Source organism: Haliotis rubra, unplaced genomic scaffold (genome assembly GCF_003918875.1).
Source record: "Haliotis rubra isolate DU_JTF1 unplaced genomic scaffold, ASM391887v1 Scf2, whole genome shotgun sequence".
Taxonomy (NCBI): Eukaryota; Metazoa; Mollusca; class Gastropoda; order Lepetellida; family Haliotidae; genus Haliotis; species Haliotis rubra.
The window spans coordinates 965,436-980,061 of NW_025766002.1; the positions used below are offsets into that span (position 1 = coordinate 965,436).

At 38.0% G+C, this 14,626-nt stretch overlaps 2 protein-coding genes across 4 annotated transcripts in view; one reads left to right on the forward strand and one right to left on the reverse strand.

Moving 5' to 3' along the window:
• LOC124275311 (kynurenine/alpha-aminoadipate aminotransferase, mitochondrial-like) overlaps window positions 1–14,626 on the reverse strand; it is a 16,364-nt gene continuing 1,738 nt past the window's right edge. The window contains exons 2-13 of one of the 3 annotated variants that reach the window (XM_046710808.1): window positions 12,426–12,472; window positions 10,047–10,158; window positions 9,013–9,112; window positions 7,920–7,988; window positions 6,572–6,704; window positions 5,374–5,448; window positions 3,110–3,385; window positions 2,899–2,981; window positions 2,402–2,498; window positions 1,845–1,971; window positions 817–1,025; window positions 1–482 (exon numbers count right to left, since the gene is read on the reverse strand). In XM_046710808.1, the coding sequence (XP_046566764.1) occupies window positions 438–482; window positions 817–1,025; window positions 1,845–1,971; window positions 2,402–2,498; window positions 2,899–2,981; window positions 3,110–3,385; window positions 5,374–5,448; window positions 6,572–6,704; window positions 7,920–7,988; window positions 9,013–9,112; window positions 10,047–10,113 (1,281 nt within the window). In that variant the 5' untranslated portion in view covers window positions 10,114–10,158; window positions 12,426–12,472 and the 3' untranslated portion in view covers window positions 1–437. Of the gene's footprint in view, window positions 483–816; window positions 1,026–1,844; window positions 1,972–2,401; window positions 2,499–2,898; window positions 2,982–3,109; window positions 3,386–5,373; window positions 5,449–6,571; window positions 6,705–7,919; window positions 7,989–9,012; window positions 9,113–10,046; window positions 10,159–11,680; window positions 11,762–12,425; window positions 12,473–14,626 lie in introns of those variants that run through there. The other 2 variants (XM_046710809.1, XM_046710807.1) reach the window with 2 other exon arrangements.
• The window catches only part of LOC124275310 (adenine DNA glycosylase-like), a 22,562-nt gene continuing 19,904 nt past the window's right edge, over window positions 11,969–14,626 (forward strand). Inside the window, exons 1-2 of the mRNA XM_046710804.1 lie at window positions 11,969–12,026; window positions 12,388–12,510. Coding sequence (XP_046566760.1) covers window positions 12,438–12,510 — 73 coding nt within the window. The 5' untranslated portion in view covers window positions 11,969–12,026; window positions 12,388–12,437. The remainder of the gene's footprint in view (window positions 12,027–12,387; window positions 12,511–14,626) is intronic.

The following is a 14,626-nucleotide window of genomic DNA, read 5'->3' on the forward strand; positions in this document are numbered from 1 at the left end:
TTTGGTATGTCTGGATTTGAATTCAAGTCCATTTACATCATTTTCATATTTAGATAGACTGGATTTCCATAGCCTTCTTGTGAACTTGTACATCTTGACTATAAATTAAATATGAACATACAATGCCCTTTAGAAAGTGGATTAGACTAGATCATCACCATTTTTTTTCACATTCAGTGACATTTCAACAACAAAAAAAAAAATCTATACATTGAAAAAAATCTCATCATATGAAAAGAGCTAAAATTGTTCACAATTTTCCAGCTCAAAAGTGATCATGCTTGGTGTGGACAAATATTCAGTTTCTTTCGAGATTTCAGTGTAGTTGGCTGATATCAGATATCTTATGTAACATCTCCAGAAGAAAATGATAAGCTCTGAGTAATGGTATATGTGTGGACACTGGACTTTCCACAATGTTGTCAGGTCCTGGCGAGTTACGTCTGCTCTTCACGAATCAAGGCTGCTAACCTCTCAAAAGCCTGGCAAAAAAAGGATAAATACTATAAATAGGGTCATTCAGTATATGCCATTTATAATATACATAGTGAAATAATAGTAAGTAATCAGTGTTAACCAGTTCATAAATGATGTCAGACTACATAACCAAAAGATTGACCCAATTTAATGCCAAAATAATTTGTGTACTGGTGGTTAGAGGTATAGAATAAAAAACAAGTTGGATTAATCACCTAAAAGCATACAAATTCTGAAAACAGTTGAACAGATACTATACTTAATGAAGACGACATTGAGAGCAGAATTAGAACAAACTGACAGATGTTGAATACATCACTTGAACTGGTACAGTCCTACCTTGTCCATATCCTCAGCCGACACAAGTGAGTATGATGCTCGCACATACTGACATGGTGCTGTGTCATCGGGCATGAAGGCGTTCCCAGGCACAAACAAGACTTCCTTCTCTCGTGCCTTCTCTGAGATCATCTTGAACGTGTCGCTGATGCCTGGCAGTTTAAGCCAGAGAAACATTCCACCGGACGGGACAGACCACTCGGCTAGACCTGCACATGGGGATATGACATCAACAATATAATTTCTCTGGCACATTTTTTTCAAACATAAGGAAGGAAGAAGGACATTATATTCTTATTAAAAACAAAAGTGAAGAGAAAACAATCCTGTATCTATTTTCAGGAATAACGGCAACCATAACTGGGCACACTGAAAGTAGGAAACGTTGAATATAGTGTTTGGTACTGTGTGGAAAGACCAGTCAGCTGTTAGCATGGATAAAAGATTCTGCTTTTGATGACACCGGAAATTCTGAAATATATTATTTTGATTGACAATTGAAATTGACTGGTGTTATGATTTAAAGCGATATGCCCATGCCTAAACAAGTTTTTTTAAACTTACATATACAATGAATAGGTCAGCCATGTGACAAATGCATATTTGCTTTTCAGTCTTTATGTTAAGGAAGAAAATGTAGACTTCATGTAAAAGGAATCTCATAGTACAGATGATGTGGATAGAAAATACCGGTAAGTAATTATGATGTAATCAGTTCAAGAACTATTAATACTCAAAATCTACCACCATGTATATTATTGATGAATAAACGACTGGATTTCCATGTCATATTATGGCCACTATTAGTATTGATGTATTGATGTGTCCCCCAGCGTATGAAGGAAGCTTCTTGTTTCCTGTCATGACGTCACAGAAGCATACTAAGTGGCTTGATGTATATGAAGAATATAAGCATCGCAGTTCTTAATCTAAATGAGGAAAATAAATTTTCATCATATGATAGGAATACCTATAGCAGACTGTTTGTTGTTTACAAATAAACTATGAAGTGAGAGTGACAAGTCTACCTTTGAGATGTTTTTCAGCAGCAGTGAGGCACATGTCTCGCTTCTTCTCATAAAAGTCTGCAACATTCTGGGCATGCTTCAAAAAACCATCGAATCCCATAGTTTCCAAAATAGGTACCAGGAGAGCCTGTAGGAAAATACCTTCTTTATACATATAATATATGAAGCAGTATTTCACCATGTCAATGAATTATGAATGTCACTAGTACAAAGGGGATAATATACTGAATTCAACATGAGTGGTCTCCCCTGTTTCTATACAGATGTCAACCATTATATAACTTTAAAGAGTGCTTGAGTTTACACACGCACTCAGCAATATTCCTGCTATATGGTTGTGTTCTGTAAATAATCAAGTCTGGACCAGACAATCCAGTTATCAACAGCATGAACATCAACCTACGCAATTGGGATACGATGACATCTGTCAACCATGTCAGCGAGCCTGACCACCTCATCCTGTTAGTAGGCTCTTATGACAGGCATGGGTTACTGAAGATCAATTCTAACCTAGATCTTGAACCCAGTTTAATGGACAAGAGATTTGACTGACACACCTGTGACATGCCACTAACATGGACCACTGACACCTGCATGTGTAGAGCTATTCTGTTGACAAGCATCTTAGGACCACTCAGGAAGCCTACCCGGACACTGTAAGTACAAAGTACAAAGATGCTCTCATAACGTGCATTCTCTTCCAGCGTTCGAAATACCTGCCTGCCCGACCGCCTGTGACTGGTTATTTTCATCACACTGCCAGATTCTCTCAAATTCACCTGCCCGACAGTCGGGTTAAAATTTAGACATGTATATGAAGATATTTTGTGGGATGGTAAGTTTTGGTCAGGGCTGGCAAGTTTTACATCTAACCAGCTTGTGGCCTGGCTGAAATTTTTGGAGTTTCATACCTGCTCTTTTCTTCAACTTAAGTTTTGAAACTCGGCATGTTTCAGCATCATTTCACAGTTAAGGAGTCATGTGCAGTAAAACCTTAATGTTCAGTTCACAAAATGTTTAGGCTTATTCAATATATCTATTATTTATGCCTCACCCTGAAGATAGAAGTTTAGAGAGAGAGTCAAATCTCATTACACGCCCATCAACATCCATGGACAGGAAACTTGGGATGTAGGGCTGGAATAAGACAATGCACACTGTTTCAAGAAAGAAAATAGTATAACAGTTTAACATATTTCACATCAAAATAGATGTTGATCCGGTTCAAACTGGAACTGGAATTTTGAATCCTACAGCAGACATACCTTGGCAAACTGAAGGTAAAAGTATGGATCATCCTCCATGATGACGAGATCATATTCCTGAGCAATACTGTAGATCTCCCGCTTCCTGTCCAGGGTCAGCCCACTTCCTGTTGGGTTGCCTCCATTGGGAATACAGTATAATACCTTCGGGATGTCACTGGATGGATCCTGGGCATCTGATGGTGACCATTTGGAGAGACATTTTCGTAGACTTTCAGGAATAATGCCATCTTTGTCTGCTTGTACACCCAAAATGTTTGCTCTCAGAGGTCGAACCTAAACACCAGAAGAGTGAGTGATTAGGTTTTCAGTGGAGACATGATGAGATGCTGGTGACTGTATGAAAACTTTGCCTTGAAACAATACACAGAAGCGGAAACTCAAACATCAATTCTGTCTTCTAACTGCTGAGAGTAAGTACTTACTCCAACAGTAATATTTTAGTCAAATCACCACAGAAACGTTTGTATGATAATATGAGGGTATTTCAACTACAGTGGAAGCTCTCTAAACCGGCATTCCGTGGATTGGCAAAAAATACCGGTATAGAGGGCTTGCCGGTTTAGATAACGTTTCCCTTTTCATCCTGAGAATGATCTTCTGTGTGCCGCTTTGAACTGTTTGATGTCGTATTGTGTCTTCCATCGTGCCAGCCAACCATCTGATGCCTTAAACTCGTTGACATTTAATTCTGAAGCAAACTGAATAGCTTTCTCTTTCAAAATAGGGCCAGACATGCGCATATTTTTACTGCGGTCAGTCAAAAACCAATCATGTGTCAGTGTGTTAATTTTGTGAAATTTACTGTTTTCATTCACACGACAATTCATTTATAATACAAGTGACACGTGTCACTCACCAATTTACCCCGCCTACTTAGGCCTAATCCTTATCCATACTCCTTTTATCAGACAACATCAATGAGCTGAAAGCCGATGGTAAACCACTGTGTTGTTAATACACGTTCAGCCAATCAACAGGAGAGCAGAGATATCGGATGCCGGTTTGGAGAGCTTTAATTTCTATACAAACAGTCAATTGGGTGGTCTTTGTTGTGCCGAAATATGGACTAGACTGACGCTGGATTAGAGGGCGTGTAAATGATCATAAACTAACTAGTTTCAGCCGGACCAAATTCTAGTGCCGATATTGAGAGCATGCCGGATTGGAGGGCTGCCGGTTTAGAAGGCTTCCACTGTAGTTCACAGCGGAAGATAATTAGAATAACATTAGAAGATTCTGTAAGAAAACTACTAGTCTCTCCATGTTTTCACAAGTGGTGGACTAGCAGACCAGTGGCCTTACCTTGAAAAATTTGAGAAGAGTGAGTGAGTATGGTTTTATGCTGCATGTAGCAATAGTCCAGCCATATATTATCACGGCGAAGGACACCAGAAATGGTCGTTACACATTGAACCCATGTGGGGAATCGAACCTTGGTCTTCGGCGTGATGACCGGATGCTTTAACCACTAGGCTACCCCACCATCCCTGTTTGGGAAGAGATCCCATGTTCTGGATAAACACACATCTGCTACTGGCCACAAGTAGAGTCAGTCAGTTAGTTGGGTTGAATGTCACCATGAGTTGCACATTGAAATGGCATGTAACAGGTCTGAGAGGCCTTGCAAACTTTCCAAACCCTTCAACACACAAAACTTGTGGGGTGGTCGGGTAGCCTAGTGTTTGTTACTGGAATCAGGCTGATGATCTGGGTTCAATTCCCCACATTAATGCAATGTGTAAATCCCATTCCCAGCGTGATACTGGTGGAATATGTAATGCCTGCATTCACTGTCAGAACTGTCGCTGCCTTTGTAATGTTGCATGCTCACACCTGATGTACTTTCATAGGCAGTCTTCTCTAATCAGTTTTAGTTCACAGGTGTTATTCTAAAAAGCCCAAACAGTCTATTTGGGGGAAAAAATGTTGACTGGGTATCAGATTTACAGGTATATTAGTAGTTTAAATTAGTTATAACATTTGTTAAAATCCGAGTGAGTGAGTGAGTGAGTGAGTATGGTTTTATGCAGCTTTTAGCAATATTCCAGCAATATCACGGCCAGGGACACCAGAAATGGGCTTCACACATTGTACCCATGTGGGGAATCGAACCTGGGTCTTCGGCATGACAAGCGAACGCTTTAACCACTAGGCTACCCCACCACCCCTGTTAAAGTCCTATATCTAGATTCACTGGTATGTGGCCTAATACACCGACTGTAGTTATAGCATAGGAGATATATAATAGGAGATGTACTTACTATACTGAGGGTTCCTGCATATGCAGGTATCTCCATTAGGATGTTGTCTCCGGGACTCACAAATGCCTCAAACACCTGCACCACCAGAATATAAGGGTAAACATGTCATTGTACAAACTTCTAACACATGCTTAACACAAACTTCTTAACACAAGAATAAAAAGAAGATGTAACCAAGAAAAAATCTGTATGTTCTTCTTAACACATGTTGAACTTACATATAGACTAACTGCCTTCCATAGTGAATAGTGCAACTGCCCAGAGAGCAAAGGTCAGTGGTTGATCCAAAGTTTCCGTAATACCAGAAGACCATAAATGATGGACCTGGCCCCGATTTCTCGAAACAAACTTAAGTTTTTACTCAAATTTCAAACTGAGTTTGACAATTTGAAACAGCTGAAATTTTAACTCAACTGCATTTTTTAAATAAAAAAAGCCCAAACAACTTAAGTAATCTATCCACCAAACTCAAATTGTCTACTAAGTTTGAGTTTAATATTGATTTCAGTTTATTCTGGAAATGCATTTTCCTGCGTTTTCTCAAATTTGAGTAAAAACTCAGACTTAAGTCAAAACTCAGACTTTAGTTTGTTTCGAGAAATCGGGGCCTGGTCCCACTTGCACTAACTGATCTTTGAGCTACAATGACTTTAAGTCTATGTTAGAGTATGGGAATTACAATCATCATAGCACTAAGATTGCTTTGTGTATGTGGGCCCAGCACTTGAGGATAAACACTACCGGTCAGCCTGTCTTTGTAGGGCATTCATGTCTGACAGCAGCATATGGTGTGTCAGTGGGCTTGGACTATAAAACTGGCATATGACTGGATCAGAACAATCAGTTACACATACATGTGCATGAGATCTACTACTAAGTGAAATAATCTTTAACACAAATTTCAACATAGTTTCACGACTGTAAAAATGGACAAACTTTAAGGACAACAACTTCTTTCATTTCATGAGTGTGATGTTTAGATATTCTTCACAATGGTACAAGAATCTGCATTGGAACGTTGCACTCACGAAATAAAAGAAGTTGTTATCCATAAAGTTTGTCAATATTGTATTTCCCAACTTCTAAAATGCCACTCGAGGATTAATGCAAGTAACACAATTAATGGAAGAAATCATTTCAGAGAACTAGGCCAGAAGACCCTCCCTCGACACAAGTCCTATACAGAAGTGTAGCTAACCTTACACAGCCCATCCTGGCTCCCGCTTGTGACGAGGAAGTCTAGCTGTTTGTTCTCATCGCTGATGCCAAGTGATGGGGGGTTGTGCACCTTCTGTTGTATGCCCTTCAGCCATTTCAGCATTTCAGGCAGGCTGAAACATCAGGTTGGTTTGAAATTAGTACTGAGTTTGTATAGAATTTGACACTAACGCTCATGGTATTCTTCTTTACTTTGTTGGGGTGGTGTTAATATATGGGTTTGGGGCTACAGTATTTTAATCTTTGAATCCCCTGAAATCTCTCCTCCTAATATTGTACTTACTGCAAACATCTTCCTATTGAACACTGTTTGGTTATAGAAATTTGGACATGCATTACCATGAGGATTTTGGAAATTGTCTGTGTCAGTATGTTTTTGGATGACAATTTCTTTATTGGAAAGGGTCACGACATTTCGAAGTATGTTCTTACTCCTAAACAATTAGGAACAAACAGCTATATATGTACATGTTGAAACAGCAACAGTATAACAAAATGGAAGCCAGGCCTAATAGTAATAAATACAAGGACAAAGAGACCAGCAGTTATGGTAAATTAAATTACCATCCTTGTATTTATTACTATTAGGCCTGGCTTCCATTTGTGCTCTTACCACCCTGTTATATGCCACTGTTGTTACCTCATCAACTACGCCTGGATTAACAATCCCTGGTTTCCTTTTGTCCATCCACCCAGTTAGTGCTAATTATACCCCCCCTGGCTTCTATTTGTTTTTCTTATCAATCATGCCTGGAATAACAATCCCTGGCTACCTCTTGAGCATCCACCAAATAACTACTGGTTTCCTTTGTTATACTGTTGTTGTTTCAACATGTACATATATAGCTGTTTGTTCCTAATTGTTTCATTCACCTGATGAAGGAGTAAGAACATACTTCAAAACGTGGTGACCCTTCACAATAAAGAAGTTGTCATCCATAAACAATCTCTTGTCTTTATATGTATCACTGCTAAATGCCCTTCACAGACTCGGTATGTTTTGTTCTCTAATGCCACACCTAGCAATATTCAAGCTAGGTATATGACAACAGTCTGTAAATAACCGAGCCTGGATCCGACAATCCAGTGACTGACATCATGAGCATCTGTCAGCTGGGGTATGATGACACACATCAGCCAAGTGAGCCTGACCAGCCAATCCTGTTAGTTGGCATGGGTTGCTGAGGTACTATAGCCTCATGTATATATTTACTCGGACTATGTCAGAATGTGATGAGGTTTCTAGTACACTTTGAAAATCTGTAATATATCTGTAATACAGTGTGTACATATGGAACATGCTGAAGTCTCAGATCTGTAGACATTACCCTGGTGTGGCAGAGTACTGTAAACCTTTCTTCAGCAGGGCATTGTCTACGTTGAGTTTGGACCCGTCACTGAAAACAAAATCATATGTAATAAACATTTACAAAGTGATGATCATGGTGTGTTGGAGATAATGTCACAAATAGTTATAATTATTATAATATGGATGACAACCTTTAGGTAACATGCTCTTCATAATATGTATATTTTGTTATTGTGGCATTTATCAGTGTTCAAGCTATACGACTACAGGGTATGAAATACACAATGCCATTTTAGAAAGGGATCAAATGTAACATATGTTATATTTGGGATTACACTTTCTTAGTAAAGTACAGATTCTAGTACTTTTGGGGTTGAGTCCCATCCAGGATTCGAACCCACACCCTCAGAGTCAGGCACCTAATGGCCAGCAGACTACTAGACTACCAGTTGTCCGACTTCCATTTTTGTAGAAGCCGCGGTGGCTGAGCGGTCTAGGCGTCTGACTTTGTGTGCTGGCCATTAGGTGCCTGACTCTGAGGGTGTGGGTTCAAATCCTGGATGGGACTCAGCCCCAAAAGTACTAGAATCTGTACTTTACTAAGAAAGTGTAATCCCAAATATAACATATGTTACATGACTACAGAGTGTAATTAATCAAGTCTGGACCAGACAATATAGTGATTGACACCATACTGACCAACCTGACTGCATTTGTGTGTTTGTTAAACATCACATTCAGCAGTATTCCAGCTATATCAGAGCAATCTTAATTAGCAGATTTAATTGTGCATTGTATTTTGGAATTGTAGGCATGGTATTTCTAGTACATGTATTATGTACTCATGGGAACGACTGTACATTAGGATAAAAACACCAAATTCCTGATGGCATGTAATACTGCCCCCCCCTTCACACACACACGCATGCACGGACGCATGCACGCACACGCACGCACACACACACACATCTGATTTTCAAAAAAAGATAAAGTGTGTACTATACACAAGAAAAGAGTCAAACCAATGTAAGACCAAACTGAGGTTCTTTTATTGACTCTAACTAGTCCAGTTAACCACCTGATTACATCATTCAGTCAGACAGATATATTACCTGAGAGTTAATGAAGCCTCCTTTATTGGAAACAATTCAGCATTGGGCATACCGCTAGCCATGGAGATGAGGGATGGGGGAGACTGAAGCACAATGCCGGCTGAAAGATATATGTAAATCTAAATTTGTCTTGTGCTGATTATTGAGTGAGTGAGTTTAGTTTTTACGCCGCACTCAGCAATATTCCAGCTATATGGCGGCGGTCTGTAAATAATCGAGTCTGGAACAGACAATCAAGTGATCAACAGCATGAGCATCGATTTGCGCAATTGGGAACCGATGACACGTGTCAACCAAGCCAGCGAGCCTGACCACCCGATCCCGTTAGTAGCCTCTTACGACAAGCATGGGTTCCTGAAGGTACATTCTGACCCGGACCTTCATGGGTCTATTGATTATTGCTTTTAAACACCATTGATTATGAAGGGCCATATGTTGGACTTGTTCCAAATTGCCTCCCAATCCAAGAGTATTTTGGAAGGGTAAGACAAAGAAAAGATACCCAACAATGCTTTTGTTTAAGTCCAGGTGAAAAAAGTCTAGAGAGCTGTTGTACATTCACATAAAGCTTTAAAGACAGACCTGTCACTTGGCTCAAATTCAAGATGTGTGCTAAGATGAAGCAAGATTCGGAACTCAGTTTGACAAGTTAGCCCCATAGAATGCATGATTTTACCAGATATGTTTTTGATGAATTGAGCTATAACTGACCTATCTTTACCCCTAATGTAAAAGTTGATGTCATCACAATAAACAAAATTACAAAAATGTCAAATGATGTTTTATTATATGCAGCACTTCAGATATCAACTTTAAAACATTGAAGAAGATACGAATCTTGGGAAAAGTCCTTGAAACTTTGACATCATAAGACATCTGAGGCTCTCAATGTGTAAATCATATCTGCCACAATTTTAATCAAATTATCTATAAATTCACAACTATATATTTCCAGATTAATTCAATTGTTGCAAAAGAAATGACCAGTTAGATTAATACTAGTATGAACAATGGTATAATATTTAAATGCTTACTAAGAACTCTAATTGGAGATGGCTTTCTTGCCAGGCTCGTTGCATTCAAGAATCTTACGTAATTCATTTTCAGAGGGTATTTCTCTTCTGCTTCAATCTGCAACAAAATCAGCTGAAAAAAAATATAGAGAAAAGGGTTAACTAGTTATCAGTTTAACCACAAATTCAGGCAACAGTAATAAAAGTAAGTATAAATATGGTGGCAATGGCAGACAGAAACCTGTACATTCTCGATGATGTACTTGAGCTGCATAGTGAAAAGATATGTACTCTTGTACAGTTACACACAGGAATATGTATATATAATGGTAGATTATCATGTGTGTTACTTGCTGATGATAGTATACTTATCAGTTACAACCCTAAAGGTCTATAAACAGCTTTAGATACAGTTGTTACTTATACAAACAAATGGAAATCAACTTACATTGTATTAAAAAGTAAAAAGAAGCAATTATTGTGTATGCATGCTTATCTCTTTGGAGATCTTGACATACCTCTGTTTGATAATATAAAATAGGTAGGTGTTGTTCTACAAAGCCATCTTTCTTTCAAACTTCAGTACCCAATTGAGCAGATCGATGCTCATGCTGTTGATCATTGGATTGTCTGGTCCAGACTCGATTATTTACAGACCGCCACCATATAGCTGGCATATTGCTGAGTGCGGCATAAAACTAAACTCACTCAAACTTCAGTAAACTACATACACTGATGGACATAACAAACTTGGATATTTGTACCGGCCACTTCAACCATAGTTTACTGTATATAGTGAGGAGAGCTATGTTAAAGCACTCTTAATTCCCTCCTCTCTGTTGGTCTAAAAAGAAGCAATTTACATCAGTAAGCAAACATTAACAAGATTAAGATATGGAAAAGAACGATTTCAACAAGTTTCTAAGGCTGTGAATTACTACCCACCCTACATGGTAAAGTTCTTGAATTAGCTTAAAGTACCCAGCACAACTTTGTCAGGATTGTAGAGGTTTTGATAAATGATCTTCCACTGGCGCCACCATTGACAATCTTGCAGGCACGTAGCTAGCAAGGCATTTTTTTCGTGTAAGCTTGATAGGTTGCAAAGCTTTATATTTAGATAGTATTGAGCGCTATATACACCCCTAGGACACAGGAGCATTGCTAACTATATAGGTAAATGAAGACTACAACTGCTCGGGTGTCTCTGAAACAACTCATGTGTCACAATCTGCAAAAGGATATCCTTAACAACCTGTGGTAATAATATACAGAGACCATTATATGGTCTCTGTAATATATATTACTATAATATTACTCAAAGTTTATAGCATGTATACATAATCATAATTGCGATAATGTTCCCACATTTTGTAAATATATATTGAATATTTTGTTACTTGAATTATTCAATTATATAATCATGATGTTTTGAGAATCTTCGGATTTATTTGGAGGAACAAAGACATTCAATTTCATTCACTCCAAAGTTCACATCTTGAACTGACCCTTCACATTTCGCCTTCTGTATGGATGCCTCACCTTTATCTAGCACTTTAAAACGTCCGTCACTTTGTGACATTTAACATGACTATTCTTTATAATTTGAAATATCATGCTGTCCTTTCATTCTGATCAAATCGCTGTATATTTACATTTAGTTGGGCCAGAGATCACCTCCAGCGATATTTTTCGGTCAAACCCTCTTCTAAGTCATTACGACCCTGACCTTGCCACACCTCCAAAGAGCAGTCAGTGTCAGGTTTTGTCATGGTATTTTGTTAGTGTAAGATATTCTTTTTTTCTGGTAGCCATGTCATTACTTTATCAGTTAACAGTGTAATGACAGACACATATTCCTTAAGAAGTCGTAATATTTAGAGAAGCGAGATTTTATGTACATAACAACACAAGATAATTACTTGTCCCCACACTTCCGGTGTAGTCTGCTTTCCCGCCGTATTTGAGTTACACAATTTGCATGGGCTTCGAAGCTTTCAGGTATCAAATTAAGCGAGATCGGGAACTAATTTTTGTTATGTTTTACCGCAGGACAAAGGAGACCCGATGGTGTGTCAGAATGTGTATGACATTTGGCTGTTGTCTGGAAGAAATGTTCAGATCACAGTCCACTGAGGCGGGATGTATTAATGTTGATGAAATCAGAGACTTTATGATAAGATAGATCTACGATCTCTGTTGAAATACACGTAAATTAAAATAGACTATAGGGCCCTGTTTTCAAATAATATAACCATCTTGCTTCTGTGGCCGATCAGCTTCACTAAACCTATTACTGCATGGTTTCCCAGATGGCGTATGCATTTGTTCATTTGTGAAATTTTGTGGGATATCGTTGCAGCTCCAATATCGACCATACTTCGAAAACTGCAAACTCACATAATCTGCAGGATGACCAGGAACCGATCACATTCTGGAAAGAAGACGGTTAAGAAAGGAAAAGAAAATTCAAGTAAAGTGAAGGGTATGTCACTATATGTGTTAAATCAGGGATACTCTACAACATGAATCCAGATGGGATAGGTCACTCGCTTGCTTAGACTCTTTACTTTCAGATTTTCTGTTTTACCACCATAGTTTAGTGCTATGATTATTGTTTAATGTAATGTTGATGAAATCAGAGACTCTATGCTAAGATAGATCCTCTGTTGAAATACAAATAAATTAAAATAGACTATTTTTTGCTCATTTGTATCCTCGTGTCAGGAGTTTCCGATTTTCAAATACAAAATCCACACTCCGATTTGTATAAAACTCCGGATTTTAGAAAACGTAATGTTTATCTGTTTAATATTTTTAATTTGTTCAAAGTTAAGTTTTAAGTATGCCCGAGATTGTATATTTCCAGCTAAATCTAAAGATAGCATATCCCCAGACCATCTATTTCACACAAAAATATGCGCTTTAAATGCATTCCAACAAAATTCAGGGTTGGCATCTCTGCTCGATGATATATTCATCTATTTCACACAAAAATATCAAGTGTTTCCAACAAAAATAGCGTTGATGACATCGCCGGTAACATGGCCAGTTATTTTGTATGGGTTTTCGACGATGAGCCATACTTTTGCTTCTCGCGACTCGCAGGGAGTTGTGATCACTTGGCTTCCTATTTATATATTGCCTGTCACCAGCAGATGACTGATCTTACTGAATTTTCGCTTGCTATTTTTTGTTATAAAGGCAACTGATTTTGCATCTGAAGTGGTATTAACGATCTCGGGTAAATAATATTGATGTTTGTTTGCTTTTTATATAACTTTACTTCCCGATTTCCATTGTCAATAAAACTTCTCACGACAGCGACTGGGCACCCACCCTACCAGTGAAACTGTTTGTGCACTCCGATCGCAGACGTACTCACCCGATATTGTGCGAGCAATGCAATCGTCGAAATCACCAGAACGTCGAATTCAGCTCGTGTTGGGATACTAATTAGCGTGTGCCTCGTCATGCTCCAACGCACACAGTGACTTGGTTCGTTCCCAGCGCAACCTCGGCTGTGTTTAACAGTACTTCAGCCAGTGTATTGTATCAGTTGGAATTTTACAATGAATGAATGAATGAATGAATGAATAAATGAATGAATTAAGAGCAAGAATTATATGTGAATGAATGAAAGAAATGAAGAAAAAGAACAAAAGAAAGAAATACTTATGTGAATGAATGAAAGAATACACCACGGCCATCCCTCCCCAAACATGTTAAAGAACACAAAACTATCGGTAGAACACGTTAACATCAGCTGTCCTTTTTAAAAAAAATCTACTTTGAGACATGTTTTTACATTAGTAACTAATTCAGATATCTTATTGCATGTGTGGAATGGCATCGGCATTAACAGAATGTTAACTGACACTGTCACAGACCCCTCAAAAACAGAAAGTTTAGAACTATCACAAAGCGTTGTAAACACCTTTCCAGTTTTTTCAAATACTAAGATCAACAAGAAAGAAAGAAGTTTTAGAACTATAACACTCAAGCATCACAAGCATCAATGGCGTATCAGAACAGATCGGCGATATGTCATATCTTTCACACACCTCAAATACACCCTAAGAAAAAAAATTAAATTATAAAACTGTCACTCAAACACACCCTAACAAATTTTTTAGTTATAAAACTATCACTATTACTTGCAAACACCTTTCAACTAAAGGTTTATTTCCCTTCTAAAAATTAAAGGTGTATGTGAAAGATGTTTTAGAACAATAACTAGAAACACTCAAACAACGCCCTGTAGTATTTCAATGGCAGATTGGCGATATGTCATATTTTTCACACACCTCAAACACACCCTAACAAAAAATTTTTAGTTATTAAACTATCACTGTTACTTGCAAACACCTTTAAACTAAAGGTTTATTTCCCTTCTAAAAATTAAACAAATATGTGAAAGAAGTTTTTAGCAATAGAATTTAGTCTTTCTTCGCTGTGTACTGAGAATTAAAGCCAGTGAGCTACAACATTTCGACTTGAAACTTTACTACAAATCTACTACAAATCTACTGTACTAATACTGACACTAATAACAATTATTTGACTTAAAATGAAGTGACAAAATAGGTAACTTATCTTCT